The sequence below is a fragment of the Cyclospora cayetanensis genome, unplaced genomic scaffold (genome assembly GCF_002999335.1).
Source record: "Cyclospora cayetanensis isolate NF1_C8 unplaced genomic scaffold, CcayRef3 CcayRef3_contig_60, whole genome shotgun sequence".
NCBI lineage: Eukaryota > Apicomplexa > Conoidasida > Eucoccidiorida > Eimeriidae > Cyclospora > Cyclospora cayetanensis.
The window spans coordinates 117381-137020 of record NW_020312591.1 but is presented as its reverse complement, the minus strand read 5'-3'; the positions used below and the strand labels follow the sequence as shown (position 1 = coordinate 137020).

Here is a 19640-nt window from a genome sequence, read left to right as displayed (position 1 = left end):
CTAAGCTCTGCTCTGCTCAACTTGGCCCCGAGGGCGTACGGCCAGCAACCCTCTCCAGCATCGCTCAGTCGCTTCCAGCGCCTTGCACCTTCCGCGGCATTTGAACAGCTACAACAGCAGGTGGCGCGTGCAGAGAAGTCGCAATAGGAGCCGCTAACACCACAGCAGCAGCTGCTGATGCTGCTGTGGTGGTGTCGCTGCAGCAACTAAGGACCCTTGTGCTGCTGACGGTGATGCATCAGCTGCCACGGTTCGTGTGGCGCTATTAAGGGTAGTGATGCCCTGTAATATACCGCAGTAATTTTCCAGCAGCTGCTACTGCCGACGGCAGATAAGTGGCGGTAGTGCAACTCACCCGCCGCGCAGGCCAGTCGCGTGGCTGGCTATGGCGTGCCGGAGAAATTCTCATGTACATTTCTTTTCCCCGTTTTACACTTATTCGGTTTTAAGTCTGTACCTCGTTGCTCCCGCTAGGTTTTTAAGCTTCGAATAACCTGGTGTTGGCTGCCTCTGACTGCAACGTCCTCATCCAACCACCTTCCGCCGCCCTTCGACGTTGTATATAGCTCTCTACATCCCGCCTTACGTCCTTGCGACACCCTTTTCGTGACTAGTTTGGCCTCTCTCGGTGCGCGATACGCAACTCCTGCACATAGAGCTGCTGTTTAGCCCTCTGCCCCGTTCTCGTCGTGCCTCGCGCCACAGGGACGGCGAAAAAACGAATCAACTCTCTAGCTTACACTGGAAAAAATCCCGCGTGGGTCGGTACTGATTGTTTAAGCCAAGGCGCTGCGTATATCATCGAGTTCGTCATCGCTGCTGTCCTGCTCCTGGTGCTGAACCAGTAGGGGTGGCTCTTCCTGCTGTTGCTGCTGCTGCTCTTGCTGCAGTTGCTGCTGCTGGTGCTGCGGGGCGTACTCATCATCGTCAGATCCACTGCTGTAGCGGCGCAGAAGAGCTGGATTTCTGTTTCTGCTTGCTGCGTTCACAACCCATTCTCCGTGTCTTCCAGCATCCTCAGGTTGCTCCTCCTGCTCATCCTCCTCGGCTCCAAAGCGCATGTCGCTTTCCGCAGGCCGGGAGCAGCCGCTGCTTCCCTCGAACTGCTGCGTAGGTGGATGTACACTCCACGGAGTGAGGACAGAGCCATGGGGAAGCTGCCAGAGCTGAGCAGAAAAAGGCGCACCGGCGCATGCAAAGACTCCCACCCACACCGTGAACGCTAGTGCAAGAGCTTTCTACGAGTAGGCCCCTTGTTTGCCAGGAAGACGTTCCTAGCTCTGGTGCGTTAGGAGTTGCCGCGTGTGGCTTCTGGCGTTCAGGGCCTTGTTGTGATTAAAATTAACGAGAACTGCACCTTGATCGTGCCGCTGTCTCCTCCGCTAAGGAGGAAGTCTGGGTTCTCGTGGGTAAGCAGTTGATGGACCTGTGAGGGAGCAGTAGCAGCAGCAAAGATCGTGCATTTTCGAATCGCGGACTGCAGCTAAACGCGCAGGGGGGTGCAAATGTACGCACAAAAAGCCCTCAGGCAGGTAGTAGCCTTCCTCTTTCCCCCCTTCCCTTCCCTTCCTCCTCCCCGAAGCAGCACACCAAAAAGAGGTTCACATGAAGGGCAGATCTGGCTATACCACGAGGCCATTGCCGCCTCAGCAGCAGGAAACTTACTCCGCCGTTGTGTGCTGCCCAAGCCAGAAGACACTCTCCCCGCTCAGTGCACCACCACGCGATGAAGGACTGCAAATGAAGCATTGCCGGAAGATGCATGCACGACAACGGGGTTCAACCCGCGAGACGCTCTAAATGCGCAGGAAACGTGGACGTCAGCTAGCGGCGAATCCAAGCGCCAATTCAAAGCGAGCAAGAAGAATGCGAGGGAACACAGAGCCGAGAGAGAGAGAGAGAGACAAAGAGACGACGCAAGGATAAACACGCAAAGAGACCTTGGCACCTACGTGAGGATGCAAGACAGCGGAAAACGGAGAACACCGTAACAAAAGAGGCGTGACTAAGAGAAGGCAGAATCAGAGGTGTTATTAATCCAGAAAGGCAGGTTGTTGTCTGCATGCCTGGTATCCAGCGAAAAGTCGCTTTCTGGGGGCATCAAGAGCTAGGCAGTGCACTGCCTCTGCATTGTCTCGCAGTTGCAGCACGGCGCCTCGCTCCGCTTTTCCTCTGTTGTACTGCAGCACAGACACCTGCGAGCCGTGACCTACAAAGACTCCTCTGCAGACGCACAGTACGGCACAGAGTGGGGAGACAGCGAGGAGAAGGGCTGGATGAGGGGAGGGCAGGCAAGGAGGGAGGTACGCGCGAAGGGCCTCATCACGAGGCACAGGAATGGAGAAAACTAGACATATAGCCACGCGCGAGGAGAGTTTGTGCTATGTGAGCGAAACTGGAGAGGGCGCTCTGGGAAGGCCAGGAGATAAGGCATGCGTAGGAACGCGAAAGGAATTCGAACAGTGCATCGAGAGGGGCATGCCGGTGGACGTACACTACAGCAGAGGCAAAGAGAGACAAGGGCTACAAAAGGTAAATCAGCGGAGGCGAGAGCAGCGTAGCGGCACAAGAGGAACAAAGGTCGCAAAAGTGCAGGTGCCTGAGACTTCAGCATCCACCTGTACATCCTCAAAGAAAATGTGTGTGTGTGTGTGTATGCATGCCAGTAGAGAGGGAGAAAGCTTAGAGGGGGAGTTTTCAGCACAGCGGCGGAGAACACAACAAGCGGGCACGAAGGAAGACACGGAGAAGAGGAGGGGGAAAGAAGCTTCTGCGGGGGTGTTTTCTTTTTTCCTGAGGCGCGTCTTTCTTACAAGGGGTCAGCCGCAACGACCAGAATGGGGTCCTCTGGAGAGAGACGGCTTTCCGCTACGAACTGGGGAGTTTTCGTTTTCAAGGAGTATACCAGGAGAACGGCTGCGGTTGTGCCTTGGGTAGATGTGAGGAAACGCAGCACGGAAGGAAGAGATGAGGAAGGACTGACTTTCTGGCAGAGCCCGTGCATGGGTGAAGAGAGAGGAGGCAGCAGCAGCAGCGGGAGAGAGCGTGGCAGGCAAGCAGAGAGAAGACGGGGAGATTTTTTTAGCCAGAAAGCCGGCAGGTGGAAGTACAATAAAGAACAAACAAGCTGCGGTCGAAAGGCACAAGCCATCGATGCAAATGCGAGTAGGGAAGAAAGGACGGGAGAAGCGGTGCGATAAGAAGCTTGAGTGTGCAATTTGGTGGCGTCTGCGTTTTACCTAAATACGCAGTCGCTGTTTGCTCGGCAAAGAAGCAACACGTCAACGAATGACTACCGAGCCGTCGGCCTAGTCGACCCCCCGAGAGAACCGAAAGATTAGTAGCTGAGTGGCAGCAAAAAAAGCAGCAAAAAAAGCAGCAAAAGAAGGCAGCAAGCGCATCCAAGGCCCATAGAGACAGCAGACAGGAAGAAAAAAAGGTAGAGCACGCGAGACAGCAAGACCACAACACGCACAGGCACTGGGGGAGGTGTAGCTACGCGGCAAAACAGCTCCTAGAAGACATCCATGGACGATTCACTGGCGTTCAGAATTCGCATCATGCAAGCAAGAAGACGCACATGTGTATACGTACATATGTATACACATGCGTATATATATGCATACATATATACATATATATGCATATGTAAAGCTGGGGATAGCAGTGGAGGCCGGTGTGCAACTGGAAGCGGTGCGCAGAAAGAAGGGGAGAAGACGCGAGAATACAGGATGTCTAGAACTGACCATCTACGAGGCGGATGCTGCCGTCTGCAGCTGCGGAAAGGAATTTCGGAGAGCTTCCCTCCAAGCCAGACAGTCCCACAACAGGACCTTGATGGATTGGAGCTGAGCCAACCTGAAGTGCAACAGCCACCATCCGCAACGCGGAGGGAGTGCAATGACATTAAAAGCCTTAGATCTCTTGTTGTCTAACAAGGCGCCAAGCGAAAGGCTGCCGTTGTGCATAAAAGGCAGGCATTGAACTTTGCACGGGAGGCTACGCAAGTGTGATTTTCCACGCCAAGAGTACCTGTTTAAGCCCCCCTTTTGCGTCCATCTGAAAACTTTGGAGAGATCCATCTGAAAAAACTCGCACAGCTTGAGGGAGTTCTTGATTTTGTCGAACTGCAGTGCTGAAGCCTGAGAGCCATCATGTTTTTCAACATGCCAGGGGAGGGAGCTAGCCACAGCGGGATTCTTTCAGACCTCGAAAAAACATTAGAAAAAGCCTCACCATCAAGTGCCACGATGACTGTGCTGGTGATCGCGTGATAAGCCACAGCTCGAACCTGTGGAAAGAGAAATTCACAGCCCCCCCTATATATATAAATATATATATATATATATCAAGAACTAGAACGACAAAGAGATTTTTAATAGGAGGCTGCGCCGCCCCCTATTGAAATCTCGTTCTCTGGACTTATAGTATACGATAAGGGGTGTGTTGGAGGGGGAGGGAGGGGGGAAGAATTCACTTTGCAAGAATATTTCTGCGAGAAGGAAGAGCAGAAAAGCTTCGTTGAAGTGTCTGTACACCACGCCATCCAGCACCGCAAGAAAAGCCCCTGGGGCTGACTGCCTTCCGCATGCGCCATGCCCCAACATGCATGCAGTGAGGCATATACTTTTACGGCGAGACAGGCAGCACGCTGCAGAGGAGGCGTCAGGCACTCGCTGCGACACGGGTGGAGGGGGAGAGGGGTAGAAGTTTATATAAAGGCCGAGCTGGAGTGATGCTGAGTGATGCTGCGTGATGCTACTTGAGTACCAACAAGCCATATGTTGAGCATCCCTAGCTCGTCGGGTTCCACAATAGTCCACAAGCGACCTAGACGGCTCATGCTTGTCTTATCCTGTGAAAAAAGTCTCATTTTGGAGGGAGGCGTTTTTTAGAGGCGCACTGCACGACACGGCCTTTAAAGACCGTTTAGAGCAAGGAAGGGGAGCTTTCAGACTTGAAAAAATGGGGTGTATGGACACCCCCCACCATTAGGCCTGCCGTGTATGGCTGGCTTACACTTCTCAAGGTGAAATCGTAGAACTTGCCTCGTAAGCGGCTACGATACAGGAGCCTGACTTGGCGAGCGAAGACACCGCAAAGCGCTGTGATCCCGTGGTTCCCACCATTACTGGGTGGAGGCATTTGCTCTGCACTGCTGCCTGCGTGATGAGGAAGCAGCGATTACAGCACTTAAGCGAATGCATTTTATGCTTGATGTCGAAAGACAGACGCGACAAACCCAGCCAACCCATAAAACCCCATAAAAGAAGCCCACAAGGAGGTGGGAAGCTACAGGCACTCCAACACCCTGATGAATACACCTCGCTGCAGGAGCTCGCGAGTTGCTCCTCCCCCTGACCTGTTCAGTAAGGCACAAAAAGTTCAAAAGTTCCTGGGAAAATCGCGTGTCTGGCCGACGAAGCAAATCCTGCAGCCACCATGGATATGCACAGGAGGAGGAGCACAAGCCGTTGGAGAAAAGAACAACAAAAAGACGAGCGACTGCCTTGCCACACACGCTGCGCTGAACTACATCTGCTAGACGACACCCGATGGGATGTCGGTCCCATGTGGAGAGCCTGGATGCCCAGGCCCAATAAAGGCTGCATGCACAGCTAGCCAGCTAGCTGTACAGACACTGGGCGGTTGACGAGCTAGCAGGAAGAGGCGGACCTGCAGATAATTGAAGAGCTTGTTTTTCCTCTTCTCTAAAAATCGCGTGTCTGTCACGGAAGGCAGGAGAGTCTTGGGGGGAAGCTCTGGCAGTGCCGCGTAGTCGCTGCAGTCGCAACAGCAACAGAATTAGAAGCGTGGCAGCTACAGCGAAGTTGCTGTACCTGGACGACGAGCAACAGCGCAAGAAAACGCAGCTATCAAATGCCGATACCAGCTGCCCCACTGTCGCAATACAGCTTGAAAAAGCGCACAAGCCACAAGGAAGCAGCTGCAACAAACAACGAGAACACGAGCAGCAGCAGCAACGACAAACTGCAAAATGGAAGCAGCAAGGCACCTGGCGAGGAGGTGCTCGTGGAGAGCAACGAAGTCGCTGAATCGACGCCATACTGAAAAAGCGGCAAAAACACGCGCATATTATAGTAGGAGCAGTTGCGAAAGACAAAAGCACTCGAAAATATCGGAAGCAAGTGGTGTGAAGGTGATACACCAACAGCAGCGGCACCAGCGACGACGTCATCTCCACACCTTCCCAGGAGAGCTTGGCATACTGTACAGACACCTTGAAGGCGATGCGGCCCTCCTCGATTTCCTCAAAATGAGGGACAGAGACGCGGAGGATGCTGCTCTCCATCCTGACCACAAACTCTAAAGCGTAAATCCAATGCCTGAAGAAACTCGCTTGCTAGCGGTCAGCGCTAATCGTACAACCTCAAGCCCTAAGGCCTTCGCCAGTACCAAGGAAAGTTGCACGAAAGAATACAGAGAGCCGCGCAAATGAAGAAACCACCGATTCTGAAATAAAGGGAAGGTACAGAAGCAACGGAAAGGCGTAACCCCCAGGGAAGAGCGGCTTCCATGGGCGAAGAGAGAGCATCGAGCACTCCAAACACTGAAGCTGCATGATCCCTACGGCTAGTGCAGGGAAGAATGCCTCCATTGACACGTTCTGGAGCTGAGCAGCCTGCAATGCGGAAGATAATTCTCACCCCGAGGGCAGTCAAGTCGGCTGCGCCGCTGTCCAAAGAATCGAGAGCCCTGAGCACTGTTTCCAGTCAAGGTGAGCACTATTCGCCGATACTCGACGCACAATCGAAAAGGAATTCCACGAAATGCGCGAAAAGTAAAAAGACACACAGCGGAGTTTGCCCTGGTTTACTCACACAGGAGAAGCTGCGGTGCTCCCTGGATGGTATGAGGAAACGCAGGTCGCCAATAATTTATTTGCAGCGCTAAGCCAAATACATATATCTAATTAAATGAATTTCCAAACCTCTGTAACCTCTGATGCAGCTGCGGCTGCTGCTCGACCGAGCAGCAGCCGCAGCTGCAGCCCCTGGCACACAGCGGGTCTGCTGTACAGATACCTTCTTCTAACGGCCTGTTCGGCACTACCGAAGCGATCGCGTTGCTTAACGCTGCTAATTTCACGATTGTGCCCACTCCAGCAAACAACACATCCGACTAGTTACGCTGACTCGCACGACAAGAAAATGCCCACTTCCGTCAGTGCCACAGGGTGTTATTTCTAAGCTCAGCTAAACAATCGAGCGCATGCAGGGAAGTACACTGCAGAACCGTTTTCACACCCTCAAGCCGTAATCCCTTTAGCCTGCCATGCTTGGAGGTACGCACACGAAGCCACAACTAGCTACAGCTAGCCAGACTGGCCAGTGGGAGGCGGTGGTACAGGCCTCTCAAGCAATGGTCTATCCGGAACCCGAAAGCCATATTGCTGATAACGCTTAGGAAGCTCTGGGGAGAAGTCAATTTGCGTTCTCCGATGAGACGTCATTCGTTTTTGTCCCCTACTTTCGCTTTGCCGCACTTGCAAGCTATGCACGAGCTAAGCTGCACTTTTTACCGCACCAACTATATTTGGCTACGACGTAGTAAATGACGGCCTACCTATTTGTCCGTGTATCGTATTTATCGCAGATTGGCTTCAGCTCACTATAGGAGAATGTAATGTTGCAGTCTTTGCATGCACGCTAGGTGCTGTGTGCAACTCGCTGTGAATACTAAGAATGCTTAAAGAGTGCAGCGATGCACTCCCTAGCTGCTCCTCTCGCCTCATCTCAGGAACTCTGAGAGGCCCAGGAACGGTGCGGAGGAATTCTTTTGAAGAACACTCAATAATTCTTTATAGAGTGTGCATTGAACTCCCTACCAAGACCTTAGATGAAGCGGTACAGCTGGTGGCACCTCATGGCTCGACGCAGCCGTTCCCCGCTCATCCACTGACGGTCGATAGGGTGGGGCATCATGCTTCTCTACAACGATTGTCTGGTTTTGATAGTGCCACTTCGTAATTCAGTAATCTGAATTTGCTTTGGCAGCAGCCTGAAAAAGCACTTTTGGGGATGAACGTTGAAGGTGGCAAAATGCCTGTCACCATGGCAAAGAGGCCGGCCTGCAAGCTGATGTGGATTGAGTAGCTCCCCAGCTGGGGAAACTCGTGCTTCCCCAGCCGATTCATTTGTATGAATATGCTGATGAATTTCTGGAAGTCGGGAAAGTATGACAGCCTTACAAATACCACGCACTCAAAAATTTTGATTAAGGTCTTTGTTGGGAGGCACTTCACTCCAGACTCAATACAAACCTACTACTGAATAACTAAGTGCTTTCTAAGGGGGGAACCTTACCCCCCTGCCCTCGCCCCTCAGACCTTTCGTCATGAGGGAGAGGAACATGTAGGCTAACACTAGCTTCACCCTCTTAGCACTCCGAGCATTCACACCTAGTTGCTCAAAGCATCTAGCCCGCATGCAAACAATTGTCCTCCTTTGTTTCGAGCTGACAGTGCGTCGTAATAAAGAATATTTATCACTGACAAACCGGCTAGTTAATTCAACCCAAGTCTAAATTAAATTTACGTAGTGTTATACAAAGTCTTCAAGCGTAGCTTAATCGGCTGCGTCTGTCCTTATTTCAAACAGATGCCCCAGGGTTGCCTTATGTCGCTGACAACTGCATGCGGCACAGCGGAGGATTTCCTGCCTTATCGCTACTCAGCAGACACACAGAAACCCCGAAAACACTGCAAATGAGGGAGGGAATGCGTGCCTCAACTGCTGATGCTCAATTGAGGAATAAGGACAAATAAGACACAGTAACCAAGGGCGAACAAGAGACCTGACTAAAACGAACGCGGTGGCGCAGTGGCTCGCGGTCCTTTGTTGGAACGCTCAAATGTACGCGCCTCCCGCTATGCAAACATGGGAGACAAGTAAATTGTGTGAAGAAAATCAAAATATACACGCAAATTCAGGAGTGCCTCGGCGCCTAAACCTCCTAGAGCAGCCTATGCATGCAAATACAGCCGGCGCATGCAACACAGCGTATTACAAAACGTCAGAAGAGGCCTCAGGCAGGCTGTCGGGGCAATAAACCTGAGAGTGCTTGCGCATAAATCTGAGTGTAGACAACACCTGATCAATATTGACTGGTTGCGTTTCAAGCAATACCCATAGATTAAGGTAGCGTATTGAGGCAATATAGATATGCTGGGGAAGGATATTTATCAAGAAGCGCAATGAATACTGTCTAGTGCGACTGGCGTTGCACAGCCGCAAATTCTTTCGCAGGCAACGAGGCGCGCAACTGCTCCTCCGTCAATCACTGTGGTTGGCGTTCCCTACCCCATTTCACTAGACACTCCCGTTCAGTGTATCCTCGGCCCCTAGCCGTTTCAGCCTTCAGCACATCTACGGCTCCCTGTGAATCCTCCTCCACCCGATGAACCGTGCAACGGACTGGGCTGCACTCCAACACTTTACTCTACTCCATGTAAACAAGTGAAAAGGAATGCACTGGCTGGTTCGTCATTTCGCATATTTTTGCTTATTGCAGAGTACTGATAGCTCGATGTGAAAAGAGAAGCACTGGGTGGGCTGTACGCTAGATGCTGTATGCGGCTAGCTGTGGTTGTTCGAAGTGCGTAGAGGGTGAAACATCGCATACCCTAACGGTCCGTATCTCACCTCAAATCTCAAAGCTCAGCGGGTATCGTGCAGGGGAAGTAGGGTGCTTTTTTGAAGAAAACTTAACGCTTTTTATTCGGTCCTGTTGAGTTTGAAGCTAAGCATCTCCCTTAGGAGACTATAGAGGAAGCGCTACACACTGCCACAGTGCGCGCTCGTTCCTTAGCTAAATCTTCCTTCAGCATAACATGCGTAGCACAAAGTGCCAGAGGGGCGGTTGCCTTGTTTTACGCCTGTTGTACGGCACAAAAGCCTGCGCCTTCGATGCTCTTTTTCCTCACCTCAAACACCCCTTGGGGTGTTTTTCGCCTCTCCAGGCCTAGTCACTGCGCTGAAGCTGCTTCCAGCTATAGTGTCCGATGCAATGTTGCCAGCCAAGCAGCCCTCTATGCATCCCCTCCCTCTGTGTATCTCCGTTGCCTTCACTTTTAGTCCTATCTAACGTCTCTGTGTGACTCCTTTCCCAGCAGCTATTTATACATCCTCTCAAAATGTAGCTGTCCCCCTTTCTGCGCTCCTTTTTGCTCTGCCAGTGCCTGTGCCTTCCTTCTACATTTTTTCTCTTCGCTGTAGGAAAGGCCACACCAGCCCTGGCTTCGAGAACAAAGAATTACAGTCGAGCTCAAGGAGGCATCAAGACCAGCCGACCAGCGGCACAAGCAAGGAGCGCCAACTACTGCCGTGCTACTGCACCTCCGTTACGCCCATCTGCACGGCTCACTGCTTGGGCTCTATTTGAGTTTTCAGCAAACGATTCAGCAGCGGCTTCAGCTACCTGGGTGGCTGCAACTGCTGAAATTGGTGATTTCGCTCTTGCTCGCTTTACTTGTGTTTGTGGCTTTTTCTGTGCCGCTGCTGCTGCAGTTCTGCAAGCTCCTGGCGAGCCACACAGGAAACATCACGCACAACTCCAGCCGCATCGGCGTGTTCTTGCAGCAGCACCCGCTGCTCCTGCTGATGCGGAGGCATAAGACGAATGCTGGCCATGCAACGCCCCATTCGCTGCTGCCAAAGCTGCTGCAGTTCCCCAACAAGCTGCGGAGTGGCAGCCACAAAGGCCTGCGCCGTGCCAACTGCTCTTCTGCATGCATCAATGGCTGCTAGAGACAGCGTGGGGGGGCAGATACTCTGTTGCTCCTGCTGCCGGAAGCGGAGATGAGGTCTCTGCAGCTCCTGCTCTTTCGCTTGCTGCGGAGTCAGACCAAGGCGCTCCTGGCGTCGCATCTGCAGCAACTGCTGCTTGTGCTGCTGCTGACCATTCATGCGCTGGGAAGGAGGCTGTAAAAGCTGCATGCAGAGGCAGACAAAGCCTAGCAATTCCAAGGGCATCAGTCCTTTACCCCAAAACAAAAACAGTCATGCATTTTTATCTTGGTTCCAAATATTTTTCCTAATAGTGTCAGCAGCAATGGCAACAAAAGAAAGGACTAAGCGTATATGTAGCAGCAGCAGCAGCAGCAGCTGGGCATAGCAATATTTTCCCCAAGAGTGTCAGCAACAATGGGAACAAAAGAAAGGACCAAGCGCATATGCAGCAGCAGCAGCAGCTGGGCATAGCGATGGGAGGAGCAGAGAAACAGTGTATACGGGCTACAAAGCAGCGCAAAAAGAGGCATCCCCCGCTTCAGAAGCAGCACTGGCATGCGCGCTGAGAAAAAGCGAACCAGCAGCCCAAGCACACCGACTGATAGGGAGGCGTGTCTGTACGAGCAGCAGCATCCTGCAACATGCGCAGGCATCAGCTAATGGATTGAACGTGAAGAGACCTGCTTACGGGGTGATGGAGGAGACGCAGCCTCAAAATACATCGAACATCCTTTGCTGCTCGCAGTGCATGCAGGAGGGGAAGAAGGCAGAGGAGTTGCTCATCTGCTTCGCTCCCGAACCAGCCGCCAATAGGCACAAAGTTTTCTGCGTACAGACACGCCGGAAACCTGGAAGCGCGAGTAATGGGGATGCATGCACTGATAGCGCTAAAAAGAAGGAAAATAGGCAGCAAAAGAAAATTCCGCTGCCGCAGCCTGTGGGGTCGAGGAAGTAGCGAGCTTGCCTTGGCAGTTGGTTCCAGCCACTGGAGAGTCATCGACGAGGAGAACCTTTGAGAGATCTGTGCGGCACTTTGTGAGATCTTTGACATACCCCAAGTCTGCGCAGCACGCACCAGTAAAAGAACTGAGTTGCGATATAAGTAAGGACGCAAGAAACTGACGTGCATGCGCTACGGTGAAGAACTGGACGCATGGCGAACGTTTGACCTAAACAGGGGGGCTAGGCGTCAAGATTACCCGTCAGGATACAGTCGCTTCGCGAGAAAACGCGATCCACGTAGTGTACTAGATTTGTAGCGTCTTAGAAAAACAGCGCAGAAGAAGATCTCAGTACCACAGCAGATTGTAGTAGCGTCTTAGAAAAAACACCGCAGAAGAAGATCTCAGTACCACAGCAGATTGTAGTAGCGTCTTAGAAAAACAGCGCAGAAGAAGATCTCAGTACCACAGCAGAGGGCGTGCAGATGGAGAAAGAAGATGCCAGGCCCCTAAGCGGGATTGCTGGAAAGATCTAAGGCCAGAAGCAGGCAAGCAAGAGCATCCATCATAACAAACAGCAGCAAAGAAGTGAGCAGCTTTGCGTGTAAACATCGCCCTCGAGGAGTCTAGTCCATAGGGTTTAGGCATTTGGATCGTTGTACGTACCAAGGACGGCATGCGCGTACTCCTGCCTACTTGCGGTAAAAATAACGATCTCATATAGATCATAAAGCTGCAGCAGCACAGCGCAGAGAACGAGAAAATGGGCGTCTACCAACCCCAAGAAACAAAGGGCAGTCTTGCAGCGCAACGCAGGGAAAGCCGGCGACTCCAGGCTCAAAGGGAGATGAGAGATAAAAGAGATAATAAGAGACAGACAGAGAGAGCCAGACAAACAGACAGAGAGCGATGGAAATAAAGAAGAACCCGAGCAATAAGGCAAGGGAGAGAAAAAGGCAGATGTAATGCGGGTAGAACGACACGTAAAATGAGGCATCCGTGGAAATGGGAAAAAGTCTTCTGCTCTTCAAGAAGACTCGTGCCCCAAGAAGAGACGCGCACGTCGCATCTTCTGCATACAAGTAAGCTGCTTCTAGGCGTAAAGGAGAAAGGCTGCACTGCTTGGTGAGGCAGTCCCCGTTGGGCAGTGTGTATGTACCTCCTGGAGAAAGTAATCTGCATGTGGTCGCTTTGCGACTTGAAAGGTGACAAGTCCAGAGCTGACACGCATCGGCACGCTCTTCTGAGACGCGAAAAGCTGAGGGCAGCCACAACAACAGGAGTGCGTGCACCTACTGCATCCGTGGGGGAGCAGCTTTTGAGCGGCTAGAGCTAGAAATAGTACGAGCGTCCATGAAAGTGTATATTTGTATGTGTATGTGTAAATATATATGCGTATATATAATATATATGTATGAATATGTACGTATATGTATAAATATGTGTGTAAATATGTATACACATATATATATGCATATATACATATATGTACTCATGGATATACTTATGTGTGTAGGTGTGTTTGTGCGTATGCATGAATGGGCAACTCTCGGGAGGCGTTGAGTGCTTGGCATCACTTTGCATTGGGTGGAAAGAACAAGTGTTTCGTCAAGATCCACTGCGAGTGTCATGGGGGGCCGTGTTCGCTGCCTTCCGCCTAGCTTTTGTCTGCCGCTGTTACTGCTGCTGAGGCTGCTGCTGCTCCGACAAGACGCTATGTGGGCATCGGAAACATCGGGGGAACCCGACGCTGCAGCGGGAGCCACGTGCTGCACTCCGAGCAGGCGACATGCGCTATGGTGCTGATGATGCTGCAGGGGTGAAGACGCAACATCCCTTTTCCAGCGGTTGTTGTTGCTGGCGCCGCTGCTCCGCCTCCGACGGAGCAGCCGCAGCAGATTCCACGAGTAGAAAGCAAGGGGGGAAGGATAGTCTCGCATGCACCCAAAGAAAAAGGGCAGCCCCTGTAGGAGTGTCTGTGCTGCATACGCACATAAACCCGTCGCAACTGCGGCAGGCCACTCCTGCAAGAGAAGTAAAAGCAGCCATTGCAGCTGCTGCTGCAGGGGATGGATGCATTCGCATATGAAGCCTAGCATTCTTGGCAACATCGCAACACTGCCACTGCTGGCGGAGGGCTGAAGGCATCCATCAGGCAACGACAATTGATGGGCGAAGGAGGAGAAAGCGCCGCCGCTGTTGCTGATACTCGCTCTTTGGGGTGAGGGTACTGCTGCGTCTGCCTTTATTGCTGTTGCTTTCTTGTTCTGCTTTCTTCGCCGCTCTCGCTGTTGACGTTGCTGCTGCTGTCTTTGCCGCTGCTTTTAGTGTCGCTGCTGCTGCTGTCTGCACCGCCGTTGCCGTTGATGCTGCTGCTGCCGCTGCAGGACGTTGAGGATGCCTCTGAGCAGCAGAAGTGCACGTATGCAGCTGCATAAAAGAGATCCACTGCCTCAAAGAGGCAGTTTGCCTCATGCAGCACTCCTGTGTGCCGAGTGAAGAGAAATAAATGGCTGCAAGGCTCTCCGCGCTGTCTTCTACACGGATGGTACTTCAGATACAGCGCAACCCAAGGTCCAAAAACCCTTGATCCGAGGCCCTAAGCCCTAAAAGCTAAACGAATTGTTCATAAGCATGTAACAAAGCAATCCCAAAAGTTTTGACCACATTGTTTACCCCAGCATGCATGCGCAGCGGCAGCACGCCTACCCTCTGTATGCCCCGGCCCTTAACGACTTAACCTGAAACACCACATGCTGACTTTTAGAATTACTCCATACACCTCTTATAGGGCTTTAGTTTTGGAGTAGAACTCTCTCAGGGGGCCTTCAGCGATATGCGTGGGTGGTTAGTTTATCGGTTTACGCCCCTGTGGAACGCTTGGCCAGCAACGCAACGGCGCATCTGAGCCAAGAATTCCTCCTCAGCTCCTTCTCCATCGCGAATACACCACACTCCTCCAAGACACTACAGAGGTCAGCACGACACTGAATGCAGAGGGTCTTCTGTGCAAACTCTGCTATAAGGAGGAGGGGGGCCCTAGCAGATTCGCATCGTTTCACGAGGCTACACGGGGGAAATAAGGAACGGAGCTGCCCATCTGCGCGGAACACAGCACACTACGCCGGAGGTTTTACCCGTTGTCTTGGGCTTGCTGTGACTAGCGGCAGTTTTCGGGTTTGCCTAGGCTTGATTGTGCCTATCGGTGATGAGGTGTTTAGCACACTAGGCTACACAACCTTCGACGATTTCTAGCACACTAGGTATCTTTAAAGACAAATTAGTAATGAACCCCTCAACTGTTTGATCTTTCATACTTCTAATTACAGAGTATTGCTACCACGCTAAAAGAAGTCACCAAAGCTTATTCTAGGCTGTCGGGAGACGCTCAACTGCAGACACAAAACAGCCCTCCGAGAAACCAAGGACAAGCTTTTCTAAAGGCTTACCTCATACCCCTGCCCGCGCCCCTCAGACCTTTCGCCATGAGGCAGAGGAACACATAGGCAAATCGTATAGCTTCTTAAGCACTCCGAGCATTCACACGTAGTTGCACAAAGCATCTAGCCCGCATGCAAACAACTTCGCGCCTTTTCGTTTCGAGCTGGCAGAAATTCCTCCTGAATAGCATCACGAATAGACAAAGCAGCTAGCTAATCCAACCGAACTCTGAGTTAACTTTACCTAGTGTAGTACACAGTCTTCAAGTGTAGCTTAATCGGCTGCATCTGTCCTCATTTCAAACAGATGCCCCAGGGTTGCCTACCCTCATATCGATGCCAACTGCATGCAGCACAGTGGAGGAGTTCCTGCTTTTCTCTACTCAGCTGACATGCCGAAACCCGAAAACACTGCAAACGAGGAAGGGAAGGCGTGCCTCAACTGCTGTTGCTCGATCAACGAAAAATGGAGTAATACACAGTGAACAAGAGCAAACAAAGGATAGGAGCGAAACGAGCGCAGCGGCAGCAGCCATGTTGGTGATGCCACATACCTTACTGTACAGCTAAACTGCAGGTAGCGTTCAAGCCAGCGAACCACGCTAGGGTTATCAAGGTCCTGACTGTACTTTTGAAGGCGCATTTGAGATCGATGGTACTCCGGACAGAGACAGACACTCATGTAAATAGTGCTGGGACCTTTTCAGCATCGCTTCATCACAACACATACAGTCCGTTTGCCCGCAGGGGATTCGGCTGCTTGTTTCGTTCAAACGATGAGAGTAGAAAGCAATGGTTGTTTGACTTGCATGGCGTGCAGTCTGTTAAGAGAAGAAAACACCAACGCAATGTCCTAGCATCGGTTGTAAGAAAGGCATGAAGAAGCCCACAATCGGGAAGCGCACGTACTGAACGAAATGCAACGCATCCACTCTGCCATCTAGTTGTGGCATCTGCATCCTCCTTTCAGGTCATAGACTGCGATTTCTTCAGTAGATTACTCGAAAGAACAGCAACTCCAACAAAAAATGGGATGAAGATTCACTCATAGGATTCTAGCTTATAAAACTTGTCAACGCCGTTGCAGCCGCGTTGAGGTAGAGCCCACTCCATGATCGCTCCAAGTTTTCCGATTTCGGCTCGATCCCTACAGCCGAAACAGAGATCCTCAAAAGCGTAATTGTCCTTTCGAAAGTATGACACGTGCGTGCCTTCGCAGTCACTGTTTATCTCGTAGCAGCTGAAGCGTAAGCTGCAGCTGCTGTAGATGCTTTTGATGGTTTTGGCTGATTACGAAGATATTGTCCATGAATAATGCCATGACCAGCGCAGATTCCTCCTTTCATTTTGCCCATTCCTGCTGGTTTTGGCCCAAAGTTCAGCTGCATTACCTGATGAGAGCCTCCATGCAGAGCCATTGAGCTCAGAACCGTTTTCTCTTGCTGCACTGCTAGCCATACGCGTAAAGACTCTGCCTTGCCTTGCTGAGGCACCAGCTCTACCCAGCTCATTGCAGATGAACTGCACGCTACTTAGGAGATCGCGAGATCCTTGCTCGTACCATTTACCGGCACACCAAATTTCGCACCCCGCAGCTGCGGAGGCATCCACGCCTTCCATGGCCTACTTAGAATTTGCATCACGGTGCACGTGCTCAGCATAGAGCTCACCGGCCATGCTGGCCGTGCCCAATCCCGATTTAAGAAAGCAGTCAGCTACCCTAGCCTTGTCACTTCCTATGTTCTGCCTCCCAAAAGCAAACCCAAGCCTACAAGACCGAGCCGACGAGTAAATGCGTAGACCGCACTTTTGTGCCGTTTTGTCAGATCCACTTTACATTCAGTGTCAAGTAACACTATCAATTGTTGGTCATTGATGTAAATTTATCTCTGCGCAAAATTGGCCTACGGTGGATCCCTAACCGCGCCAGTAGCCTCCGTAGCTCCCTTGCCTGCACCACAACCTGTGACGGGGGGTGCTGGGTGTTGGGGGGGAGGAGGGGGCTTCCTGTTTTCCTGATGTGCCTTCTTTGCTTGTCAAGCAGCCTGTGATTCTCTGGGTCCAGTCTTGCTCTGCAGATTCCTTGGACTTTTATATGCGCTTGCAAATCCGGAGTGTATGGCCCAGTCTCGCATGACAGAAGCAAGTGTGTTGTTTGAGGTCTGTCAGTGGCTCCTTAGGAGCGCTGGAGGTTTTTGTCAGGCGTCTGTAGAGCTGTGGTCTTGCAAGTATTTCTCTACTTGCTAGCTTAGTAGTTTAACTTTCTTCAACAACAGGCTGAAAACACCTGGCGATGCAAGTAGCCATAGGAAGACACTTGGCTCCTGCCTTAGGCATTGCTTAGTAATAAACAGAGGAGGTCCCACCTTACTCAATGTGTGATTCTCAGAGCGGAATGGCATCTAGGCTGCACCTAGCTGCACCCTCACGCATCATTGATTCTTATTTTACTAGATCAGCTGTACATTGCAAATAATTCGATCTATGAGCGACCGAAGCGAACAGGTCAATTCTTCACCATTCGTGAAGTAAATATGCCTTGTGCGGTGAAAAGCGTCAAAGTGTATCTTATCCCAGTAAAATTTCGTCATCTGAAGAGAAAGGACTGAAAGAAGCGACTCGCGGTGGTGTGTTCTTTGACAGCTTCGCACATTCGTGCCCAATTACACATTGCCGCTAAGCGCGTAGGCACGGAACTTCCCCAAGTTACTCCGCGAAAGTTAACATACAAGCAGACATCTTGGGGAACTCGATAAAAGATGACTTCACTTTGGTATAACGAGAGTAGCGCGAACCGCTAACGTGGAGCTTGGTTCCCACAGGTAGAATGCACACATACCCAGTCGCTTGACCAACCGCAACAAAGAGACGCCACGCACACACTAGCCTTAGGCACGTTTTGCCAGCGAGACTGCGAACATGTATGCGGAAGGCTCTATTTAGGTGCAAAAGCCTGAAGTTCAGAGCTGCTTCCCGGTCTAATGGTACTTCCTGGCGCTGAGGGCACCAGAGGGTGAAGTTTTTTTACAAGGGACAAAGTGTCAACGAGTCGACTTAACCCACATGCATACGAGAAATAGGTTCACATATTTTCCCCAGCCAGAAATTGGTAAAAAGTAGAGGAGCATATGAGTCCAGCGAGGTGTTTGTGGGGGGAAATACACACACTCGGAGAAACTGGAAGAGTAGAGGTAGTTTCACGCAGGGAACAGGGTGAATTGAATGAATAGCAAATAACGAGAAACTCATGGAAGGCGAGTTCGTAGAGATTCTGATCAGGACACATCAGTGACAGAGAGAAACGCGCACCAAGAAGAGTGAGAACGGCAAGAACAGATCTAAACACTTGTACGCCATTCCACGCAGTTTGAAAGACACACTGCTCCTGTACAGTGGCAGTGTGCCTTGAAGGTGAAAGAACTATAAAAAGGCACAAAAACGTCTTGACAGGTTAGAAATAAATAGCTCAATAATAGGATATACCTTAGGATTGTGTCCCATCACAGCTACCTGCCCTGACGGCCTCGGATTGACCTTCTGGTGTCTGTACGCTTCCCTGCTTGGGCTGTCCCTTTACTTTGGTATATCTAGGTATATAGCCATGTATTTGAAAAAGCCGTGCTCTGCTGAATCACCGCTAAGGCGCACTGAAGTCCTTTGGGACCGCTCAGACCCTAAAGAAGACTACCTGTTTCCTGACTCGCTCCGGCGTTTTCCCTCTAAGAGTAATGCAGAAGACTGCAGGGGACTCTGTTTCTGCAACAGACACAGGGCCCCTCCAAAGGGCAAATCAGTGCCACAGGACTCGGGCTGCATTGCCAAGGTCTCAGGCACATCGTCAAAACCTCCACTAGCCCAAGAAATACTTTGCCTACTAGGGGTCGGAACACACCCGGATACTAGCTGCCCGTTGCACCCTTACCCGTCCGGAGGTGAAGCTTAGTATCGTGCGAATAAGCTTTCCACGCTCGCAGAGTGCAGCTTTTAATTGCAAAAGACACTGCAACTCGGCAATACAGTGCTGGGGACTACTAGCTGATGCCGGCAGGCTTGCTGAATCACTTGAGAAAGAAGGATGCAAGGAAACATTAAAAGCATGCAAAGCTCCTGGGAGGTCCAGTAGAGGGCCCTAGAGTGGCCTGAAGTGCACTTTCTTAACAGATCGCAATGCTCGTTGGATTGCATCGCTGGGGTGTCTGTACAAGTGGAGGCTGTGTAGCTGGGGACCGGCTCTTTTCGCCCCTGATTCTTACTCCAATACATTGCACATAGATGTAGAAAATTTATTTTCAATGTTCAATTGCAGCCACTTCTCTTCGTTCTTTGTAGTGGCAGTGCAGTGGGCCACCCCCCGCCAGCCAGGGGCCCCCAGGGGCCGTGTTGCCACCGCAGAGCGCCCGAGGGATATTTTCTTCAAGAGAAAACTCATAGTTTTTTTCAGTTTCTGCATTGTTTCCCGCGTGTGGATGGATGAACCCTTCTTAGGTCCTCACAGTGAGGCGGATCAA

The 19640-nt window shown here is 51.4% G+C and overlaps 2 protein-coding genes across 2 annotated transcripts; both read right to left on the bottom strand.

Moving 5' to 3' along the window:
* Positions 1–776: 776 nt before the first annotated feature.
* On the bottom strand, positions 777–2323 carry LOC34621275 (uncharacterized protein DDB_G0283357). The gene is made up of 4 exons (XM_026335177.1): positions 2308–2323; positions 2067–2125; positions 1358–1426; positions 777–1166 (listed from the first exon to the last, which is right to left on the bottom strand). Exons 1-4 carry the CDS (start codon positions 2321–2323, stop codon positions 777–779), a joined length of 534 nt encoding a protein of 177 aa, XP_026190962.1.
* Positions 2324–10646: 8323 nt separating this feature from the next.
* Positions 10647–13791, bottom strand: LOC113146792 (the record flags this gene model as incomplete). The annotated part of the gene is made up of 6 exons (XM_026335175.1): positions 13270–13791; positions 12852–12950; positions 12359–12425; positions 11951–12013; positions 11479–11576; positions 10647–10952 (listed from the first exon to the last, which is right to left on the bottom strand). Coding segments are annotated over exons 1-6 (1155 nt in total), but the record flags the coding sequence as incomplete, so codon positions are not given.
* Between the last annotated feature and the right edge of the window lie 5849 nt (positions 13792–19640).

What these genes read in the sequence shown, in the direction of transcription:
- LOC34621275 (XM_026335177.1), bottom strand. An exon ending in GACTTTTCGCTGGATACCAG is followed by an intron (nt 1,427 to 2,066) that starts GCATGCAGACAA and finishes GCTCCCTCACAG; the next exon opens with GTCCATCAACTGCTTACCCA. An exon ending in GAGACAGCGGCACGATCAAG is followed by an intron (nt 1,167 to 1,357) that starts GTGCAGTTCTCG and finishes TTTTCTGCTCAG; the next exon opens with CTCTGGCAGCTTCCCCATGG.